Source organism: Phocoena sinus, chromosome 3 (assembly GCF_008692025.1).
Source record: "Phocoena sinus isolate mPhoSin1 chromosome 3, mPhoSin1.pri, whole genome shotgun sequence".
NCBI lineage: Eukaryota > Metazoa > Chordata > Mammalia > Artiodactyla > Phocoenidae > Phocoena > Phocoena sinus.
Genome location: NC_045765.1, coordinates 19,899,470 through 19,923,090, shown reverse-complemented (window position 1 = coordinate 19,923,090; position 23,621 = coordinate 19,899,470). Strand labels below are relative to the sequence as shown.

At 56.4% G+C, this 23,621-nt stretch overlaps 1 protein-coding gene across 2 annotated transcripts in view; it reads left to right on the top strand.

Annotated features, from left to right (window-relative positions):
• The window catches only part of UNC5A (unc-5 netrin receptor A), a 62,812-nt gene that overhangs the window by 23,440 nt on the left and 15,751 nt on the right, over positions 1-23,621 (top strand). Inside the window, exon 2 of one of the 2 annotated variants that reach the window (XM_032626398.1) lies at positions 22,931-23,152. In XM_032626398.1, coding sequence (XP_032482289.1) covers positions 22,931-23,152 — 222 coding nt within the window. Of the gene's footprint in view, positions 1-22,930; positions 23,153-23,410; positions 23,417-23,621 lie in introns of those variants that run through there. The other variant, XM_032626399.1, reaches the window with a different exon arrangement.

The following is a 23,621-nucleotide window of genomic DNA, read 5'->3' as shown; positions in this document are numbered from 1 at the left end:
CTTCCAGAAAGGTTGAGATAAGTTCATGGATAGCAGAATCAAAGTGGTTCTTGGGTAGAATTAGCATGTTAGGAGGCCTCTGCACTGTGGGAATGATGTCAGAGAGGAAGTCCCTAGCAGAGCCAAACGCCTGGGCCAGACCTAACAGCGCTGTCCCTGCATGTGTGTGTGTTTGAGTCTGTGTTTAGGACTAGCTTGTTCCTATCTGATGGGGATAGCTCCCCTCTCACCAGTCCACCTCTGTTCTGAAACTCCCTTTACTTCCTCCCCAGTCCATCACTCTCATTGCTGCTCCCACATCCCCCTTAAACTCCATTCCAGGAGTTCCCTAGCCCAACTCCCAGAATTTCACTCTCAGTGCTAACCTTTGTCTCCGGCTTGTCCCTGCCATCTCACCTCTCATCACAGAGCAGCCACCACCACCCCCCGTGTACTGTCTTCTAGCACAGGCACCTTGCCTGGCAGTGCGCGTGAGCTGGTGAGGACTGGAATCTCCTGCCAGACCCTCCGGTTAATGCTGTTGGCATGCAGCTTCTCTCTCTGGCTGCTTGCCCAGAGTCCATCTCTGCCTGGCTGCCTCTCCCAGGGTCCCCAGCAGAGGCTGATGTTCAAGCCCTTCAGGGACCCACAACCCTGGAGAGCTTGGGCACGTTAGGATGAACTGATATCCACACTGGGTAAAGGGTCACCATCAGGAAACAGGCTTGCTTGGGTCTGTGCCAGGCTGTCTGTCTTGTGCAGAAGGTCTTGGGGAACTGGGATTAGCAGGGGAGGCAAGGTTATGGAGTCTGCTTGCTTGGGCCGTGTAACTAGCTGTGAGCTCTGTTTTGGCACCACGGATAGCGGTCTTGGGCGCCACAGGGATTTCAGCACCATGGCCAGCCCAACGCGGTGCCTCGGCTGGCTCTTGGAGCTGAGCCTCTCCAACCTCTGCTACCTACCTCCGCCACCATCTCCAGAGAAATCATTTATCCATTCGCCAAGACTAGTGGGCACCTACCTATGGTGTGCCAGTCACTGTCTTAGACGCTGGCAGCACTTTATGGAATGAAGCGAACACCTGCCCTGTGGAGCTTCCATTCTCCCAGGTGTGGATGGACTCCTACCCGCTAGGCTTCCACTGACATTCCCAGAGCTTGTTCCAGGCAAGGTGGCCATGGAGGCTGAAGAGATTATGCCTTCCTGCAAACCTGATTCTGCGGCTTAACTCTGGTGGAAGGGAGCTGGAGAGGTAGGAAATAGGGATTGGTGAGGCCCGTTCAGAGGGTATTTTAGGATGCTAGGAACCCAGTGTGATCCACTCATGCCCCATGAGTCCCCAGTGCCTATGGAAATAAATAGCAGTTCCCCAACCTGTCATTCAAGCCCTTGGTAAATTGTTCCTGATCCATATTGCCAGTTCTATCTTCTTACTCTTTTCTTCTGCTTCTTACACTCTAGCCAAACTGGATTCTCAAAGAATCTTTTGGTTGCAATATGACAGAAAACTCAACTCAAACAGACCTAAACAGTAAGTGGATGTTACTGACTCTTGTAACTGGAAAGCCCAAAGGTATGGCTGACCTCGGGCAAGGTTTGATCCACTGGCTCAAGCAATGTCACTCTGGAACTACTCTCTCCGTTTCTCTGCTCTGCCTTCTCTGGTGTCAGCTACATCCTTGGCCTCCTCAGGGCTGCCCCCAGCAACTCCATAGCCTCCCTCTCTTGGTAACAGAATGACTGCAGCAGCCTAGTCCCTACGTCCTTGCCCCACACCATTTAGGGGAGCAAATGTCTCCAAGGACCTCATTGACTGGCTCCCATGCCTCTCCCAAACCACTCCTCACAGTCAGGGCAGGAAAGACAGTTGGTTTAAGCCAATCAGGGCCCACTTCAGGAGCTGGGAAGTGGGATGGGGGTCATTTCCACCCAAACCACATGACTGAATGTGGAACAGCAGGGGATCCCCAAAGAAATGGAGCTGCTGTTGGGGAAATGGGAAAGATGGAGGCTGGAAGGGCAGTTAACAGGTGTCCAATTATTGAGCGTGCTAGTTGTTTTATTCTGATTCTGTGATTTTGCACCTGTTTAATCCACCTACTGATACCCTCTACCACTTTCAAGGCTCTTCTCAAGTGCTCCTGCCTTCCCGACACCACTGCTGTCTCTGACTCTTCTGATCCCTCCCAGCACTGTGCTTACTTCTCCCTTCTATCCGCTCACCATTCCCTGATCTGCAGGCAGTGAGGGGAGTGGACATGCATCCCAGGGCACGTGTGCTGGAGCTGGGTGATGGATGGCCGCTGTCACATTGGCTCAGTGGGGTGAGTTAACAGCACTGCTGAGCCACAGGCAGGCCAGGAGAGCTGGCTGGCTGGGCAGCCTGGGCTGTCCCTGGTGCCCAGGTCCACAGAGCCTGGGCTGTCCCCTGTCGTCACCCCCAGTGAAAGCTTGGACTTGCCCGATCTGTGGGTAGAGTGTTAGCCCCTGAAGCTGCCCTGGCAGGGCCAGTCCAAATGTGACAAAGGCAGAGGATGTGCATGGAGGAGGTGGCCTCGCCTGAGAGTAATGGCACTTGTGGGATGGTCAGTGGGGTCCCGAAAGAGCAGACACTAGGATGCTGGCAGCACCCTGGATTCCTTTTCCCACTGTGGCTACACTGCTTCCTCTTCAAAGTGTTAACCTTCCTCAGGCGTCTCTGGCATTGGCAAGGGGTGAGGGACTTGCTGGGGGAGAGGAAGGACTTGTAAGGCGCCTGCTGGTTTAAAAGAGAGGAGACTGGAGCTGAGTGTCAGAGGGAGGAGGGAAGAAACTCAGAGGCACGGGGTGGGGTGGGTAAATCTGAGGGGGTGCAGTGACAGGGGCTGGGCTGTGAGTCTGGGGAGGGGCCAGAGCCACTATTCATTCCCACCACTGAGACTTACAGCTTCCCTCGATGATGTGACACACCCACATCAGCACTTTTCCTTTCCGTGCTCTCGTTTTAATAACAAGTTGGGCTCAGCAAGGGGCTGGCCACATCTCCTGATGTCTTTCCCCATTTGATGGGGATCCTCACCCTGTCCAGGGGCTGCTGGTCTGAAGCAGAGCTCAGGGTAGCCAAGGGCTCATGTGAGGGACTAGTGGGGATTCTCTGTCCCCTGTGGGCCCCGTGAGCACTTCCTAGAGACAGCTAGGGGGGCAGGACAAGAGAGAGGCTTCTTGTCCCAGGCCTCCCTGTCGATCATCTTCTAAATCACTAACCAAGGGGATGTATTACATCCAAGCCAACTTCAGAGAAATCTCATTCTTCAGTGGGACTAACGGGACCAGATGTTGGAGAGACTTGCCTAGGTGACCCCACATTGACAGCCTTGAAAAGGCAGGTGGGGATGGGGCTGGGGAGAGCTTCCTGCCTCTCCACTTTTGCCCTCTTCTTGGGTGCCCCCACTGCCCTTAGGGGCTGAGGACGGGAGGGCTGCTGCCCGCTGACTCCCTCACTCTGGGTATATGGGCTTTGGTTTCCTCACTGGAAAACTCCATCGACCAGACAGGGCATCTCAGTCCATTTGGGCTGCTATAACAAAATACCACACACTTGATGGCTTGTAAACAGAGGTTTATTTCTCATAGCTCTGGAGGCTGGGAAGTCCAAGATCAAGGCACTGGCAGATTTGGTGTCTGGTGAGAGCCTGCTTCCTGTTGCACCTGTACACACCATCTTCTTTCGGTGTCCTCACATGGTGGAAGGGGCGAGGGAGCTCTGTGGGGTCTCTTTTACAAGGGCACTAATCCAATTTATGAGGGCTCCACACTAATGACCTAATCTCCTCCCAAAGGCCCACCTACTAATACTACCATGCAGGGGGTTAGGATTTCAATATATAAATTTTGAGGGGACACAAACTTTCAGTCTATAGCAGAGGAGGCTGAACAACTAGGCATTGAATGGATGCAGTGTGACTTGGTCATGTGTCGAAAGCCATAGGAGGCAGTGGGTGTGTCAGGAACCATTCTTGTCCCTTCTGCTAAACTTGGGAAGTCCTGGGGTCAGGACAGGCTGGTAATCATCACAGAGCTGAAGTTGTAAGGGCACCAAATGTCTGCTCCAATGTATTTCCTTCAACCGCAGAGTACTCGGTGACGTAGGCAGTTGTGGGTGCCATTTGCAGATAGGGATGCACCAGAGTCAGAGGGACTTCCGTGGGCACACTACTAGTCAGAGGTGGAGCTGGCACTCAGATTCTGGCTTTCAGCTCCCAGGTTAGAGCTCTGCCCACCACCCCGGGCCTTGCCCAGGGCTGAGCCCAGAAGAGCTGTGAGCGGCAGTACAGCAGGGACCTTAGGGCAGAGACTGCAACCAGACTTCTGGCTCTGCCATGTCTAGCAGTGTGCCCTTGGGCAAGTTACTTCACCTCTCTGAGCCTCCGTTTGTCACCTGTAAAATGGGGATAGTGATAGTACCTAACTCATAAAGTTGTTGAGAGAATGAAGTGAGATGCTATGTACAAATATGTATAGTATATGAAACAAAGGGAGACTTTCTTGTCAAGTTGAACACATGCTTACCATTTGCCTTCGCAACCCCACTTCCATGAGAAACGAAGACGTGTCCACCGAAGGCAGCTTTGTCATCACCAAAATCTAGAAACAGCACCGGTGAATGGATAAACAAGCTGCAGTCCATTCAAACAATGGAATACTGCTCAGCAATCCAAAGGAACCAACTACCGATTCAGGCGACAATGTTGATGAACATCAGAGACATTGTGCTAAGTGAAAGAAGCCAGACACAACAGACTGCATACTGTATAATTCTATTTCTATGAGATTCTAGAAAAGGCAAAACTATTGCGACAAAAGGCAGATCAGTGGTTGCTGAGGCTGGCAGAGGGATTGATAGCAAAGGGACGCAGGGAACATTTTGGGGGGATGAAACTCTTCTCTATCTTGATTGTGGTGTTGGATACGTTTGTCAGAACTCACCAGACTATAGATTTAGAGGAGGTGAATTTTACTTTGTATGTCAAAATAAAAAGACAGCACTGCTCTTTAAAAAGTAGAGCCAGGGGCATAGTAAATGCTATATAGCTGTTATCTGCCATTACTATTATTATTACTGTTCCAATTATGATTACCCTGGGAAGAGTCTCTGGATTAGTCGTCCACACCCTGGGTCCACCCTAGCCCTGCCCCACCTTCCTGCTCAGGTTGGCAGAGGTGGATGTACTGGGTCTTCCCTGCTGACCCAGCTCCCATGGGTGCAGACAGCCGGGTGGGGAGCTCAGGGAGGGTGCTCAGCTGTTTCCGAAGTCTGGTTTCCCTCCTGCTGATCCTGTGAGGTGCTCAATGACACGTTAGCAAGAAAGATGCCACAAGAAATAAAGTTTGTTATGAATTATTCTACTTGGGGCTAATTATAGGCCCAGAGGAGAGGATTATTTACAGAGGCAGGAGGCAGCAGGGAGGGAGAGGGGCCCGGAGGCGTGGAAACAAGTGGAGGGCTGGAGAGAGTGAAGCAAATGGGGCAGTGTTTGGGGGTAGTAGAAGCACTTTTTAAATAAAAGCCATAACTAAACGCAGGTCCAAGCTGATGGAAGTGTCTCAGTAGACAGATGAGAGGCCCCAGGCCTTATTATGTCCTTGAGATGGACTGGGATCCCGCAGGCCACCAGGCTTCTCTGGGTGAGGTGTGTGTGAGGTGACAGCGGTGTCCAGACTGAGCTAGAAGGGATGCTGGGGATGACCTGAGCCAATTGTGGGCGCCCACTGGTTCTAGCAGGCCAGGCAGGGAAGGCCCAGAGGGGACACGGTGAACTGTGCCATGCCTGAAGAGTGTTGCCAATGGTGGCTCACGGGCACAAAGGCCTGGTGTGGCCCTAGCTTCCGATTCTTCGGTGGGGGTAGATACCAACGTTGATGTGAAACTTCCTAGTCTCTAAAAGTTGATTTAAACCCATAAGACACACCTAGGGGCCTGTGGCCAGCAGTTTGCATCCTCTGAAAGCCAGTCTGGCCTCCCATTGTTCCAACTGGAAGACAGAGGCCCAAACAGCGCTTGAGGTTCAGCAGCTCAGCCCTCGACTGGACCTCCTCGCAGTGAGCAGGGCTCGGTCTAGCCACGGACCCCCACCCCGTGCCCCCAACAGACAGCAGCCATCGCACACTTGTGTCTGCGGCAGGATGGGTTTGTGGCTCTCAGCTTGTCCAGAGGGCAGTGATCTTGCCCTCCCGCGCGTGTGAGCAGTGGCCCAAGGCTTTTCCAGGTATTTACGCCTGGCTGCATCGCCATCTACCCACTCAACCAGGCAGGAAATGACCAAGTCATCTTCTGCTCCCCGCCTGCCTTCCTTCCAGCCAGGATGGTGACTCTCCTTACCCTGCCCCCAACCCCACTGAGAGGCTTTTAACATCCTCCGCCTCTCCAGAGGCCGGTTCAGGGTCAGACAGCTCCTTGTACTGTGGTGACGGCCTTCACTCTCCCTTCCCTCCCCAACAGAGCCATCTCTCTACAGCTCTCTGATCCCATCGGCCCTGCTCCAGAACCTTCCCTGCTTTTCCATGTTCAGTATCCTTGCACAGATTCAAACCCTTTCTAATCCAATCCATGCTGCCACTAGATATGTCCTGCCTCAAATTCCTTGCTACTGTTGTTCCCCCAGCCTAGGATGCCTTTCCCTACTGCTCCCTCCAGGCCGCTGCCTTTTCCCCTCCCTTGCCCACCCACCCTGCGGCAGGGCACGCACACTGCATTCTGTGCCTCTCCCGGCCAGATGGTACGCGCCCCAAAGACCCTCTGCAGCCCAGAGCTCAGGGTCTGGCACAGAACAGGTTCTCCAGAAACATAATCATTCCTTCACTCAGAAATATGTAGTGACAGGGCCTCTGGTTCCAGGCAAACAGACAACAAAGAAACAAGTCAAATAGGGAACCCATCAGAGGCGGTGGGCACTAGACAATGACAGGCGTGCTCTCTTAGATGGATGGGGTGCTCAGAGAAAGCCTCTCTGAGGAGGTGCTGAGCGCCGAGACCAGGACAATGAAGAGTAAGTGAGCTACAGCACCCTCAGCTGTAGGGGAGAGGGAACCGCAGGCACAATGGCTCTGAGGCAGGACTGAGCTTGAAGGGGCAGAAGAACAGAGGAAAGGCTGGGTGTTGGTGAGTTGAGAGGACAGTGGCCTGTGACATCTGAAGGAACAAGAAACAAAGAGAAGAGGCAGAGCCAACAGGTTTCCAGCCAGGGCAGTGACAGTGCTGTTTGCATGGGGAGCTGACTTGTTTACGGGGGGCCACACAGGATGGCCGAGAGGAAGAAACGTCCTGCAGAGTTGGGCCTGAAGGTCCTACAGTGGGGATTTTGGAGTCTTCTGCTCTGACGTCCTCGTTGAAGCCTGCTGTTCTCCAGGAGCGAGGAGAAAGCAGATGAGAGGAACAGGAGGGAGGGAGCAGCCTGGGCAGAGCCCTCAAGGAAGAGGCCAGGAGGAGCTCTTAACTCAGACAGAGGGGGTTCCTTGGCAGATGGGAGACGTGGAGGTGAAAGCCCGACTGTAGGGGCTGAGTCAGGAACAGGGTGAGGGAGAGCAGAACGGGAGCCCAGAGGGGAAAAGAGAGAAGGAATCTGTGCTGGAAAGGGGCAAAAGGGTTAAACAAATGGTTTTCTTGTCTTTGATGGAGAGGAGTTGAGCATCCTTGATCACCCTTTGGTCATCCAGGCATTTTACGTAGCTCGGTGACACCAGCTCCAGGAAGCCCTGTTGGACACCTCAGATCAGCACTGGCCGCCCCGCCCCGCCCTGCCCCGCCCAGTTATGTGCTCTCATGCCACCGGTGCTTCTCTGACAGAACTCTGACTTACGGCTTGTAACCTTGGACTTACGGCCCTGACACCTAGCCAGTGTCTGTCTCCCATGAGTAAGCTCCTGAGAGAGGGGCCTGATTTTGTCCTTCATGGAAAATCCAGGTCGTTACCCAGGGCCTGGTGGGAGAGGCCGAGAATGCCAGGGAAAGCGGCACAGCCCTGGCGGGGAGGCCTGGAGAGAGCCGAGGCTGCTGGGTGGTGAATTGGCCCAGAAGGAGTTCATGCCGACCTTGAAGTAAGCCAGCATTTCAGCAGGGGGCAGACGTGCTCCGGATCAGGGTGGACATGGATGCTACACAGATACTCTGCCCGCAGAGCTTCCACAGGGGCTCACATTCCCTCTCGGCCTCCCACCCCCCCTCACACTCCATTTGGGTTGCTCTGATGGCGACACCCACGTCCTGGTTTGGGGGCAGATGAAGGTCTGCCTCATCCATATCCAGCTGAAGTCAGGCCCCAGCTGATTCTCCGCATCCAACAGCCAGGATCAGGCCCTGGCGGGGTCTTCGTTGGAAGAAAGGCTGCCTGGATGAAGCCACCCCATTCCCACCCAGTGCCCCTCTCTGGGATGGGGGTTTGGGGAGAGACAGGGCCGGCCTCGGGGACTGACCGGCTCTCCCCACTGGTCCCGGCAGGAAAGCAGGTGTCTGTGACCTGGCGGGCTGACCCAAGAGCCCTCCTTCCAGGGCCTCCCTTGGGGGGACGACCACCCCCTAGGAACAGGCCACTGTTCCAGAGAGAGCCAGAGGGTCCCAGAGAGAGCACCATGCAGGGGCCAAAATGGGGGCCCTCTGCACCCTCTCGCTTCCCTCAATTCATTAAGACCTGTAAATTTTCTCATTAATATTCTTAAAGTTCGTTTTAAGGGGAACAAGCGCAGAGATAATTGATAATAAACCCCCAGTTAATGCCCTCAGTTTACTGTATGTAAGTTATATCTGCTGATAGCGTCTCTCACTCCCAATTACCCATTTAGCTGTGGCGATAACAGCAGTTCAATGAGACCAATACCAACTTTTACATATTCCAGACTGATAGCAATAAATACCCACACAGGGAAACTCACTGGGCCTACTGTATTTTTTTATTAAGATTTAAATATTCATGCAATTATTAGTGATTTATTAAGAGCTAATGACCCCTTCAAGAGGCTCTCTAAATCTTCACCCAAAGAAGCCCTGGCCTTCCCCTCCCCCTTCACCCCCATCTCTCCTTACTGCTGCCCCCCATCCCCACCGCATCCCAACCCAAATCAGAGAAATGAGCTGCTCTGTCGCAGCCTGGATGACATCACAGCATCACCGATGTTTCCATGGCAATGGCAGGCAGGTGAGGTGGAGGCCAAGGATAGAGGTCAGGCCTAGGGAGAGGCTGGGTTTCTTGAAGGTAGAGGCTCCTGTTCCTTCCTCCATCAGACCTGGGGGACACAGGGATGAGGAGGCCACCCACCGGCCCCTCTGCACCCCCACTGGCTAATGGCCTGCACACTGCAGCCTCCTCCAGGCTGGCCTCCAGGAGCACCCCCTACCCACCTCGTTCTGGCCTTAGTGTCACTCAACCCCACCCTTTCCGGTACCCCTCCTACCTTCACGCTTGTCTGAGTCTCTTCCTATTCCGTTAGGGGCCCTTGGGAGGAAGTACATCAGCCTCTCTCTCCCCTGCTGCCCTCTCCCTCCTTTCTTTCATTTTAAAATGTTCCACCCTAATTACGTCAAGGACAAGAGGGTGTGCAGGGGTCTGGGATTCTGGGACTCAAGGCCCAGAGAGGGCAGTGACTCACCTCAGGCTGCACAGCGAGGCCCAGGTCATCTCTCCTTCCTCCGTGTTCCCTCAGACCCCTGCTTCCTCCAGCCCCCTCTCCTCCACCCGCAAGACCTCCAAGCCTATTAAAGGGGCAGGAAAGATAATGAACAAACCAGGAAAACATGAAATCAATATCAGGAGGAAAAAGTACGGCTGCCATTAAGTGAAATAAACAAGCTGGTAATTATTTGGACAGCGGGTAATTAAAATGGGGTGAGGGCTCATTACTGTCTTGTTGGGGTATGATGGGCGGGCGTGGTCAGACACCCTCTTCCCAGCTGTAAGGTCGCAGCCAGGCCTGAGCTCCTGCCGGCCCAGATTTGGGGGGATTGTAGTAGAGGATTTCCTCTATGGAGTGCCCACCCCTGACCTGCCTGTGTCTCCAGCAGCGTTCTCCCTGCTCCCCGGCTCAAGATCTGAGGCCCAGAGCAAAGGCAGGAAAGGCAGAGCAGCCCTCAGGCTGCCGTCTGCCCCCACCACTATCCAGAACCGGGAGCAGCAGCCCACTGCCGGTTCTCAGACCCTCAGCCTCTGGGAAAGGGGCAATGCCCTCAGGCCTCAGCTGAGGGTGGACTCTTGTGATGACAGTTAAATCCAAGTCACCTGGGGTGATGGACAGATGACCCCCTCCAGCCTCTGCCAGGCCCCAGGGGACCACCTTCAGGAGGCCATGATGAAGAGGGGTCCCAAGGAGAAGACAGGATGATGGAGTGGGTGCTGGCCAGGGTGGGAAGAGTAGGGGAGGAGAGGAAACCAGGAGAGCAGAGCAGTGATGGAGAGGGGGGCTCCCCCTCGCCCTGCCGTGACCCCAGTTCTTAGATCTGTACAGTCGGAGGAGACCTCGGACATTGTCCAGTCTGGCTTTGGCGTGCCAACTTGTTTGGCCCACACGGTGTTTAAGTGTTTAAATTAGTTGTCAACATTTTAAAATAGGAAATTTCAAATAAAAATGATTTCTAGCTTTTCTTGGAAGAAAAAAACTCCAGCACCTCCTGGCTGGCCTGCCACCTGGCAGTGGTTGGCTGAGCTGAGCTGGCCCCTTGGACGGGCATCTTCACTCTCCACTTCTCCTGGGCTTCGTCAGCCCCTGAAGACACCTGAGTTCGCCAGCCCTGACGCAGTCCTATCCCTTCTGGGGCCCAGAGAGGGCAATGACTTACCCAAGGCCACACAGCCAGGTGGAGGCAGAGTGGGGACTGGGGACCCAGTCCCCTGATGCCCATCCAGAGGCTCTGCTTCTGCCCTCAGCGAGTCCATGCCCTGGACCTGTCACTGGCAGGCACAGCCCAGTGCCCAGCCCAGGAGCTGTCAAGTGACGGGGGAGATTTCAACTGTACCAGACCCCCAACTTCTCAGTGCCTGAGCTGGACACTGCTGAGAAGAGGTGGCTCGGGCCTGCTGCATGCCCTTGAGGGTGCACAGCGTGATGGAGGCAGCCACTGACCAATGGCCTACATCAGTGGATAATGCTCTGTCAGCCGGGGAGCCGGAAGAGGGGCAGTGCAGCCCCTATGCAGAGAGGAGCTGGAGAGGGTGTCCGGAGGAGGTGACACCTTGAGTTATCAGTTAACAGGGCTGGGGGACATTGGGGTGTCTGGGGTGCCCTGCAGGTACAGGGGAAAGTTGGGGTGGGGGCGGGGTCTGGGCATGCTGGGAGAGGGGATTAGTGGATGAGCTGAGCTGACTGCTGGGTATAGGCTGGTGCCAAGAGATGAGGCTGCTACATCGGGTGTGCAGGGGGATGTGGGGTGTATGGGGAACCGACCTTTACCCTGCGGTCAGTGGGAACCGTTGCAGGGCTTGGAGGGTGGGATCAGATTTTCTTTCTAGAAATAGCACTGTGGTGGCATTGTTGATGGTACCAAAGCCGGGAGGTGGTCCCAGGAGGACAAGTTTCGGGGGCTGGAGGTGGGGGGTAGCTCCCAAATTGCAAGAGAGGAGGGAGTGGGTGGGAGAGAGGCTGGGGGGGATAGAATAGTGGATGGTGAGGAGGTGAGAAGGCCCAGCAGCTCTGAGACTCCCGCTGAGTGTCAGCTCTGGGAGCAGGAAGTTTGGGGGAGCTCCCGAGCCCAGCCTGGGAAGTGCCCGGGGTGAGGTTGTGGGGCACCCAGAGGCAGGGAAAATGTCAGATGCAGCTCAGCTGCGAGGGGGGATGAGGGGCCCTGGCTGGAGAGCAGGAGCTTGTGGGAAGGTGAGTAGCTATGGAAACGGGCCCCAGGAGAGGGCAGAGCACAGCCAAGCTGCTGCGTGGACAAGGGACAGGGGAGGAGCTGCGGTTGCTCCCGGCCGCCACCACTGCTGGTAGGAGCTGGATCTGGTACGGGGTTTTCCTGTAGGTCCTGTAGGTGACCTGTGGCTACAGGGTCACCATCCTAGTGAGGGCATCAGCCGCCCTGGCCAGATTTAGCCCAGAGGAGAGTGAGCAGTGCTGGTGTGCACGTGTGTTCCCAGGGGACTTGGTGTGTGTGCCCACAAATGCCCGAGCACTGGTGTGGCGAGCGTAATTCTGGGACACTGTGCCCAGGACTTCCCAGGTCGGCCTGTGGCCACTGGACGCTCCATAGGGCAGGGACATGAGTCTGGCTTGGGCACTGCTGTGTGGCTCGTGTCCAGCACATTTGCTGAACCAGTGTGACCTGGTTAAGGGCGTGGGACACAGTAGTCAGCCTGGGTAGGAATCCATCACTCACCACTTACTTCACCTGTCCCCACCTCAGTTTCTTCACCTGGAAGTTGGAGGTTTAAAATAGTTTGGCTCCTAGAATTGTCATGAGGGTCAAATGAGACAATCCATGTAAAGTTCGCCACTATTATCATGGTATGACTGTGTATGGGTGTATGCATGCGTGAGCATGTGTGCACATGTGCACGTGTGTGTGTGAGCCTGTGTGCCTGTGCTCGTGCTGGCTGGGGTTGTGGGCAGTGTCTCCCACCGGCCGAGGGCAGATCACTGGGTGGCCTCCCTCTGGGTGGCCCCCCTTTTGTCTCTGGGCTCCATCCCGGGAGGAGGGGTGCGACTGCCTTGCCCTGTGCACCCTGAGCTGAGCCCAGCCGGGGAGCAGAGCTGCCGCTCCTGGACCACCCCTGGCCCCTGCTCAGGCCGGGCTCACACTAAACCAGTGAAATATGAAATGCCAGCATATCCAGGACAGGGTCCTTAATTAAATTAACTGCTGGCAACATTGTAAAAGTGCTGATGGGGTCATAGATGGTGCCTGAGCAGTGTTGTTCATTATCCCCTTGGACTTGTGGGGGCCACACCTGGGCTGGGAGCAGGGATAGCTGTGCCAGGCTGAGAGACCAGGGAGCTCTGCAGCCACCAGGGCCTCCGGCGGGCAGGCCGGCCACGGGAGAGGGAAATGGGAGCATAGGGGGCAGCTTGTCTTAAGGGTGCATGTGTGGAACAGTTGCACCATCCTTACTTAGCCTGTGTATTTACCTGGTGAAGGATGGAAATGGGGAGGGATGCCTTGGGAGCTGGCAAGGGGTGGTGGGGAGAGGGAAGTGTCCTCCAGCCTCCTGGCCACTCAGAATTACCCTCGATACAAGGCAACCTGAAAATCTTGCCCAGCCCGGTCGCTGATCACTGTGTGACCTTGAGCAAGTTCTTTCCCTCTCTGAGCCCCAGTTTTCTCATTAGGAAGGCAGGCAGACCCTCTCCCTGCCTGTCTGCCTCCCCCGTGTTCCCAGTGCCCTTCTGGCCACCCTCCCACGGCCTCCCACCCTGCAGGGAACTGTGCCAGGGATCCTTTTATGTCTCTTTCAGCTGGAGCTGCCCCAGGCCCTGGCAGGGCTCAGAGCTTGCGTGATGATCTCCTGCCGAGCAGTGGTGAGGGTGCTGGGCCAGCACCCACCTGCCCGCCTCTTCCAGGTGAAAAGTGGAGGAGGCCTGCCGTGCATACACACACCACCACCAGAAACACCCACAGCACACACACTGCACCAGCGGAAGATTCCACAGCAGGAAAAAGCCTTCCTTCCCTGGTTCTCTCTGGGCTGTGCGACCACATAATTACCCTGGATTCCATTCTATTTAATTGCAGCTTATTAAATTCTAACCAGCCAATTATCAGCCACAATTACAGCTTAATTCAGGGACACAATAGCTATTTTATCGTTTGTTAATCAAATGCTTATTTAAGCCTCAGCTTTATTAACTATTTCTCTGGTCCAAAGCAAGGCCCTGTGGCCAGAAGGGGACCTGGGAGGGGTTCCCTGGAGGCCTGTCCCCCCCCATCAAGCACTCTCTCCCTGGGCATCCTGATAGTTTCTAAGTCCCCTTCACTGGTGGGTTTAGGGGCTCTCAGCAGTGGCAGGAGTGTGGCGCCCAGTGTGGGCTCTGGGCGTAGAGTTGGAAGACCGAGTTTGTTCATTCATGATTCAGCACATGTTTATCAAACACCTACTATGCGCCAGGCCTGGGACTATAGCTGAGAACAAGACAAGCTGCTGTCATGACACGTTTCCGGGGAAGGGGACCTAGACAATAACCAGCAAACAAGTACACAAACAAGATGACTTCACATAGCGGTGAGTGCTATGAGGAAAATAGACTGGGAAAGGGAGGCATTGCTGAGTTAGAAGGGCCTACTTCAGGGACTTCCCTGGCGGTCCAGTGGTTAAGACTCCACACTTCCACTGTAGGGGTATGGGTTTGATCCCTGGTCAGGGAAATAAGATCCCGCAAGCCGCTTGGCACGGTCAAAAAAAAAACCACACAAAAGAAGGGCCTACTTCAGACACGGCAGTCAAGGAGGGCCTGTTGGAGGAAAGAAAGTTGAAGCTGAGACCTGAGGGTTTAGAGGGGGCCAGCTGTGGAAGAGCAGGGGGCAGCATATTGTAGGCAGAGCAAGTGCAAAAGCCCTGGGGTGGGAGGAGCTTGGAGGATTTAAGAAGCAGAGAAGGGTCAGCAGGTAAGCCAAGTGAGCAAGGCGTGGTGGGGTGGGTGGGGCCAGACCTTGGTCCAGGAAAGGCCCATAACTCCTGCCCTAGGCTGGCCTGGGCCAGGAGGCGTGGAGAGCATACCTGCCCTCTGTGTCTGTGTGACCTTAGGCAAGTCGTGAGCTTCATGTTCCTTGTCTGTGAAATGAGGGGCGGGTAGAAGTCACCCGAGTGCAGATGCCAGAGGACAAGCCACACGGGTGAGGTGGCAGCGTGCCCAGCCCCAACCGCCTTGTTCTTTGCAGTTCAGCCTGTCTGCATGTCCTCCTCGTGACACCTGTGTCTGTCCTTGTGACCAGGCCCCTGGAGCCCACTGGGGAAGAGGGTGACTTTCCTCCGATCTTGGGGAGGTGGCTGCCGCTTCTGTGACACTTTCGTGCACGTTACCATAGAAACCGGAGTGCCGCTCACGTCTGTGTGTGAGCACGGGTCAGGGGAGCAGCCCTCCCTTCTGAGGGACACCGTGAGGGGCTGTCACCCCACCTTGCCACCTCCACCTCCTGCGTGCTCCCCGACAGGAGGGCCTGCAGTCATCCTTTCCCTTGTTCACTGACTGTGCGCTGGGGCAGAAGAGCCTGGGCTCAGACCCGTCCCTTCCCTCCCAGAAGTCCTGAGACGTTTGGAGCAACAGCCAGGGAGACAAATGACTGAGGGATGGACCATGGGGCCGGGAAGCAAAAGAAGAGAAGCACTGGTGGACGCCTGGAGGCCCTGGGCAGGATGTCATTCCTGACCCACCTCATCCTGGGGCTGGGTCAGTGCTATTTGCCCCAAATGAGGAAACTGAGGCTCAAGAAACAAGGGACAGCATAGGAGTCTGCAGCAGTCGGTGAGCCTCGGAAGCAGCTGGTGGGCAGAGCAGAGTTTTTTACATGATGGATTTGGAAGAACTCTGGGGCGCACCCCCCAGCTTGCTCTGGCTCTGAGTTGCCACCTGGAACCTCAGGGTTCTTCGTGTAGCCCCCAGATCTGTCGTCTTGGGGCCTCCTGCCCACCATTCCTCCACCCCGCCGCTGTCTGTGTGTCTCCAACAGCAAATGCAGATTTCAACCCTGCTTATCAGAGCCTCCTAGTGAAGCTCCCTCATCGTTTTTTTTATTAGTTTTGGCTGCGTTGGGTCTTCGTTGTGGCGGGCGGGCTTTCTCTAGTTGCGGTGAGTGGGGGCTACTCTTTGTCGTGGTGCGCGGGCTTCTCATTGCAGTGGCTTCTCTTGTTGCAGAGCACGGGCTCTAGGCGCACAGCCTTCAGGAGTTGTGGCACGCGGGCTCTAGAGCGCAGGCCCAGTAGTTGTGCCGCAAGGGCTTAGTTGTTCCGCGGCATGTGGGATCTTCCCAGACCAGGGCTCGAACCCATGTCCCCTGCATTGGCAGGCGGATTCTTAACCACTGCGCCACCAGGGAAGGCCCACATTTTAAAAATAATAATGACGCCGTCTCAGGCCACAGGGGTGTAGATGGGCAGGAAGGCACAAATCCCCATTCCTCTGTGTGTCTGCACCCCCTCTGTCCCCCACCATTGTGGCCATGGCTCCCAGCCCCCTCTGTCTCCCCTCAACCCTGCACATGAGCCTCTCCACAGTCCCCTTGGTCCACCTCCCCACGGTCCAGCACGGGTGTTTCTAGAATTGATCGATTGCTTGATTGGAAGGTAAACAGAGCTGGCTCCCAGCCAAGTTTGAGTGTGTGTCCCCCCCCTCTTTCAGCCCTCCTTTCTGGGCTCTGGTCCCAGTCGAGGTAATGATATTCAACCTTCATTCAACAAACACTTGCTGGACACTCGCTATGTATCAGTCCCTGGCTAGGCTCTGGGGATGCTCAAGGGTTGGGAGAGACGTCACCATTCAGTCCCTGCCCTCAAGGCACTGACAGTTTGCATGGGGAGACAGATTCATAAATGGTGACCATATGATGTGGGAGGTACTGAGGTGAGTTCGGCCAGGGGCTGTGGGAGCTCAGGGGAGGTGTAGCCAGCTCTGTCTGGGGGTCAGGGAAGGCTTCCTGGGGGAGGGGGTGTTTGAGCAGGCCTTGAAGGACAAGTAGAAGTCACCCAGGCAGAGAGCAGATGGGGAGCGTAGATCAACGCAATGAAAGGATCCTCATTCCAGCTAGCTTTAGGCAAAGAAAGGAATCCAGGGGTAGCTCTGCCTTCTGGCTTCTTGGGATCCCAGGCTTTCAACACAGCGAGGAGTCAACCTCTTTCTTCCCTGGTTGTCTCCATTCTCCAAGCCCCTGCTTCAGACCCGTGGATGGCCTCCCCTTTCACTTGGCCTCCTATGGCCTGCAAAGCCTTCAGGACTGGCCCAGCAGAAAGAGAGGTTCTCTCTTCCCAGCAGCCCAACCCAAATCCCGAAGTCCCATCTATGGGGATGGGGTGACCTTCCTGTCTGGGAACTAGTCAGTGTAGTATACCTACCTCTGGGGCCAGAGATGGGGTCAGCCCACCAGGACCGCATGACTGTATGGACTGAGTAGGGTGAGGGCCAGGCATTCCCTGCAGAAAAGCGGGTACTGTTAGCCAGACCCGGGAGGGAGGCAGGGTCCCAGAGTATGCACAAGCCTTTGCAGAATTGCAAGTAGTCTAGATGCCATCCTACATACTTGAAGGGAGGCCCTAGAGGCAAGGCCAGGTAACAGGTCAGGCCCTGGGCCAGTAGAGCCTCGAATGCCAGGTGAAGGGCGTGGTGCGCCATCCTGTGGACTCTCCTCTCCCCGCCTGGGCCTGTGGAGCAGGACACCCAGGCCCCAAGCGGACCGACCAAATGCACATCTCCAGGCCAGGGAGCCAGGGAGACTGGGAGCGTAGGTGCCCAGGGGTGAGGGGGTGCAATGCTGGGTGGACAGCCAGGAAGAGAAAGACAGAGGCTGCCAGGTCCCCAGCCCCCTCTCTCTCCTCCACCCCACTTCAACTCCAGAACATTTCTCAGGGAAGTAGCGAAAGCAGGGGCTTGCTGCCCCTCCCCTTTGCCATTGACACAGACCGGGGCTGTTGGAGGGATAAAAAGGAGACCCTGTCAAGCCCCTGTCAAGTTATGGACAGGGGCTTGGCACGGCTGTTCTTGAGAAACAGTGCTCACTACTCCCAGCTGAGTGAGGCCAGATGACACCCTGCCCCCAGCGCTCCTACCCTGCTCCGTGAGACTGAGTCCTCACTCAGAAAACACGAGTTCATTAATAGCTTGATTAATCACACCTCATATTTTCATGGCGCTTTGAAAAATAAAACATTTGAAAGCACTTTCACACCCACTCTGGGCCTCAGAGTTACACGAGTAGGCCTTATCATCCCAGGCTGCAGGTGAGAAAAGGGGGGCTCAACCTCAGAGCAGCAGCATGTTGGGGGATGGCAGAGGGCAGGCTGGAGCACAGAGCCTCTCCCTGCCCACAGCTCTGCCTGTGGGCCTCTCTGAGCTCTCTCTGGGTCTCCCTGCAGGACAAGAGTGAAGGGGGCAACCCTTAGGCAAATCTTCTGAAGTTCAAGGGAAAAAAGGGGGTGGTCATTCAGTCACTCAACAAACACTCCATCAGTATCCAGGTCAGACCTGGGCTCCTGCTCCGAGCAAGTTCACAGTCTAGTGGAGGAGGCAGCATGCCCAGTCCTGAATATGGCATGTACCCTGGAGGAAGGCTTAGGGGACAGCGTGGGCACAGGGGCAAAGTGACAAAGAGTATGGATCCAAGAAGGCCTCCTGGAGGAGGTGGCTTGTTGGCTGAGACTGGATGTCTGGGTGGGAGTTCCCAGTTAGACCTCACGGGACAGGCCTACCATGGTCCACTCCACAGAATGCCTCCCCATCCGATTCTCCACTGCCACCCCTGCCTCCCTCCACCCATTCCTCACGCAGGGAGATCTCAGCATTCCTCTGCACACAGCCCCCCAGATGCTCCTCACCCCTTCCCAATAAAACTCCAAGATCAGGCCGCTGCTCCCTCTCTGACTCACATCCTGCTCATCTCCCCTGCACTCCCTCTGCCCTGGCCACCCTCCTCGCTGTCCTCACAACAAACCCGGCTGCTTCCTGTCTGACAGCCTCTGCTGTTCCCTCCTCCTAAAATGCTTTTCCTCCCGGCCTTGGCCCTCAGGGGTCTACTTAGACATCACCTCAACAGAGGAACCTGCCCCAAGCCCTCTTCCCCTCTAGAGCCCTTGCACCTACGCCCTTTACGAAATAGCACCCCTTTTTACCTGCTTCAGAACACTTGGCAGCTTCTGAATCCTCTATTTTCTTTTGCTTCTCCATTTTGAATGAAAGTGTTTGAGAGCAGAGGATGTGTCTGTCTTGCTCACTGCAAAATCCCAGAACAGTTCCTGGCACTCAATAAGTATTCACTGAATGAATGCAAGAATGAGTGAATGAATACATTTCAGGTCATAAGAGCACCATGAGAGGGGAAGGAGAAGGTAGCATTTGTCCCAGCCTCAGCTCTGGCCAAGGCCCATTACCCAGGGGTCTCTTATCCCCCTCTAGCCCCCAGCCTCCCTACACAGACACACACACTCTTACACACGACGTGGTCTCCCTTGCTATCCCTAAGAAGACACTGTAGGTGGGGACTGCTAGGATTGGGGCTCCCACCCTTCATGGGCAGCCAGAGCAGGGGTGCCGGCTGGGGCTGATTGGGCAGCCAGTGCCCTCCTGAGACAGGCGGGGGCCAGCTGGCCAGCCCCAAGGCTCACTGGGAATGGGGTTCCCACTTCAAGCCCTGAGCGTCCATACAGCCCCATCGGCAGTTCTCAGTGACCAAGTTCTCAGGGATCTGCTAGTAAATGAAAGAAGTCTTCTAACTGAATTCCAAGAGGGCAGCTGGGCAAGTAAGAGAGACTTGGCGAGGCTGTGGCGGACGGAGCTTCTGGCGAGCCGGAGGGTGGAGTTCGGGATACAGCAGGGCCTGTGTGGCCAGCGGGCCCTGCCCCTGCCTGCTCCCCCACAGCCCCAGTGCATCTGCTTTGCAAAGCCTTCCTCCCATGCTCATCAGCTCACAGCCAGAAGGGAGCAGAAGTAGGCACCCAAATCCGAGTCCCCATTCGCCAACACCAGCTCTAGGCAGCCTCGAGCTGGGCAGGCCTCAGCCACATGCTTGCTTCACCTGTGATAAGAGCTACAGAACCAGTGAGGACAGGTCCTGGATGCAGAGGGGGCGAAATGGCATGTGTGGTTTCCTGAGAGAGTGAGGTGGGGGAGTCCTCTTTCAGAAGAAGTGACGATAGAACTGGGCCCTGAGGAGAAGGTAGGAAAGTGCCGGCAGGGAGAAAGGGGGCATTAGGGAGTGGTGGTGACTGCAGTGAACTAGAGTCCGTGCCCTTTTGAAAACATCATATATCATTTGGCACTGAGCATGCACTGCTTGCTGTTTTCTCTGATAGACAAGTACAGGGTTTCACGTCAAAGGGAAAGATAGCTCATGCCAGTGGCCTGCGACGTGGAGAGGGAGAGACCCAAGGCTCTCACTGTGCTTTAGTCCCAGTGAGAGACCTAACTGGGACGGTGAGGGGGGTGGGCAGATTGCAGGTGCCGACCACAAGGGTGGAGGTCATGTAGTGGGCGAAGGGGCCAGGGGGAGGGGAAGCCAGCTCTGGCCACCCAGCAAGCTTCCAGCAGCCCCAAGAGGGGCTGAATTTACCCCCACCCATGGCCTTAGAGTGTCCTTGCCAGCGGTCATGACTGCAGCCTGGAGGGGGCCCCTGGGTCCACCCAATAAATGACCCCCAGGGGGATGGGGAGGGGAGACCATGCCAGCGTGGCGTGGCGGAGGCCCAGGAGAAGTGAGCTATGTCCCTTATTGGTCACAGTACATTTATTTTTCATTAGCAGTTAAATGCAGACATGAGGGATTGTGCTGGGTTCAGCGGGCGGCTGACACGAGCAGTGCTTGGCGCGGTGATCGATAGGGAAGTCGGGGGGGGAGGTGTCCATGTGCCCTCTCCCTGCCCATACCCCCAGCTGGGACCCCTGCCTACCCAGCTCCCAGCCGGTAATCAGACACAGGCCATCACACTGAGCCTCTGTGAGGCGAGGCGTGGGCAGGCCTGGAGGCTGACACTGAGGTCTCGCATGCCCTTCTGGAGCCTGTGATGCCTGCCCCCAGCCCCCTGTGGGCCCTGCTCAGGGGTCAAGCTTAGCCCTCCTCTGTGCAGCCCTGGGGTCTGCAAAGATGCCGTGGCTTCCCCAGGAAGTATCTAGAGAGGCTCCTGGACCTACCAGGCCCACACTTGGGAGCCCACCCTTCTCCAGACCTTGGGAGGTCTGAGCCCAGCTCAGCCTTGCCCCGGCTGAGCCCGCTGCCTGGGTCAGGGCGGCTGAGTGACAAGTGAATGTCATAAAAAAGGGTCAGGATGTGGGCCCCCCCAGAGTCCAGGGCTGGAGCTGCAGGGCTGGGGAAGTGACTTCTCCCTCAGGCCTCAGATTCCACATCTGTAAGATGACTAGATGGCTCCTCCCCTCTGCCTGCATCCCCACCTTCCTCAGCCTAAAACAGAGACCCAAGGACTGGCAGAGCCCCATGGAAGTGGTTCAGGATGGGGCAGGGCGGGACAAGGGGAGCTTGTCTTCCCAACTGCAAGTGTGGTTCCCTGGCAGCTTAGCCTTCCTTACGGAGCAGCAGAAAGTGTCGGGGGTAGCGGGGAGAGAGGCTGGGAAGAGGCCAGGGCGGGGGGAGGAGGGGTGGATGAGCCCACTGCTGCAGACACGGAGGGCAAGACACCTGCTGGCTCTGTGCCTCAGTTTCCTCCTCAGTCCCCACCCCTGAAGAGATTGCTAGGAGAGTTACTGAAGGAGCGTTGTCAGTGCAAAAGCACTGGGTATGGATAGCAGCCAACATTTTCCGAGCACTGTGCCTTTTTTCACCTCATCCTCATGAGAGCCCTAAGAATTGGGTACCATCCCCCATTTTGCAGGCAAGGAAACAAGCAGGGGTTAACTGAAGTCACACCAGGTTTCTCAGCCTCTGCAGACATTCCCAGCTCACCCACCCGGTGCCTACAGGACCAGGCACAGATCCCCTCCCCAAAATCACAGTCTTGGGGTGGAGAGGGCAGACTCCCACATTGGAAAGAGAGGGTCCCTGTGCAAGCAAGAGAGAAGGGGCAGCGTGGATGCCCCCCTGGGCCCGAGGAGCCAGGCCTCCCTGTTAGAAGCCCTCCATGGGTTTTGGGCTGCCCATAAGGAGGTAGTGGAGCCAGGAGGCCGACTGCGTGAGGCACCTCCAGACTCCCCCATGGGGCAGACAGGACCTCCATAGATGTCATAGACAACAAAACGGGTAACCTGCCTAAGGTCACCACTAGCAGGGAGCAGATGGGTCTCTGAAGCCCAAGCTTTTCCCTCTTTATGTCCAGAGCCCCCTGTTGCCTGTGAGTGTGTGTTGGGGGAAATCACTGCAGCCCTGAGAGAGGCCAGGCCGTCAGGGGCCTGTTTGGTGGGTGTGGAGGCTGAGGGTGCCCCAACTCTCCATCCTCCCACTCCCCCCCCCCACCCCGCCCCTCCCCACCCTCTCAAGGGTCCTGCCGGTGGAGCAGACGGTCAGACTGCTCTGGGGGGTTACCTCCACCAAAGAAAACCTCAGAGCCAATTACCTGTGTAATTAGCAACAAATGACTTGTGGGATGGCTGTGGTTTGCAGTTAAAATTAGGAGGAAACCCATATTCTGGTCTCCTTGAAGGGTGGGACATGGGCCGGGCCCCTGAGGCTCCCAGACACACCCTCCTGGCTCCCACCCTCCCCGGGACCCACCCAGCAGCCCAGGCTCACCCCAAGTCACCCCTCCTGGGGGCCTCTCCTGTAGCCCTGCCACCAACACCCCTCACATCTGCACTCATCACAGCCTCCTCTCCTCCTTCATTCACTTGGTATTTTCTCAGCACCTACTACATGCAGGGGCCAGGAATGGGGAGCAACCCGGAAGCAGCCCCCGAGGCAGCCAGGGCACTCCTGCCCTCCCTAGCCCCAGGCTGCCCAGGGCCCTCTCCCTCCCTCCCTCTCTCCCCCCAACCCCCCCACCACCACTCCCCACCCCTCTGCTCCACCCACACCCCCCACCCCCACCCCCGGGGCCTTCCAGGGCAGTGGGCTGCCTCACCAGATCCCTAAACTTCTACCAGCGTGGTAATGAGCCCTGACCACTGCTGTGTGCTGGCACTTCCGTATTTGTCTCCACAGGGGGCTGCTTCTTCCCCTATTTTATGAAAGGGGACACTGAAGTTTAAGGGAGGCATTCAGCAGCCCAGCCTGCTGGGCTGGAAGTGGCAGAGCCTGGCCCCACTGGCTGCCTCCTCTTGGCTCGGTCCCAGCCCCTGAACAGGCAGGTAGGCCCGGGAGGGCCCCGCAAGTCCAGCAGAGGCCCCAGCTCACCTGCCCCCTTTGCTTCTGCTGCAGGGGCCCAGCAGAGTGCCACAGTGGCCAACCCGGTGCCCGGCTCTAACCCAGACCTGCTTCCCCACTTCCTGGTGGAGCCTGAGGACGTGTACATCGTCAAGAACAAGCCGGTACTGCTGGTGTGCAAGGCCATGCCCGCCACGCAAATCTTCTTCAAGTGCAACGGGGAGTGGGTGCGCCAGGTGGACCACGTGATCGAGCGCAGCATGGATGGGAGCAGCGGTGAGACCAGGCTGGGGTGCCAGGCGGGGTCACTCGAAGGGGGACCGAGTCTCAGACTCAGAGGCAATGGAGGCCCACAGAGGGGCCTGCCATTGCCCCTGCTGCATGCCTGTGAGCCGAGGCCAGGGTGAAACTAACCACTCTGTGTGCACCACCCCAGGTCCCCAGGAGAGGCAGGACTCCCACACCTGGGACCCACTGTGTACACACCAAGGCCTTCCCCGGGAGGCCCACCCTCACAAGACTTCATCACTTGGTGGGGGAGTGAGTAAAAGGGAAGCCCCCCAAAATGCCCCAGGGAGCTCTGTGGGTTGCGGGGGGGGGCGGGACCCTGCCACTGCATCTGAGCCCAGGCAGACCCAGAGGCAGCCTGGCAAGTGGTGCCAGCAGAGAAAGGTTTGAAAAGAGTGGATCCCAGATGATGGAAGAGATCACGGACCTCACATTCCGTGCTTGTTTTCTTTGTGCA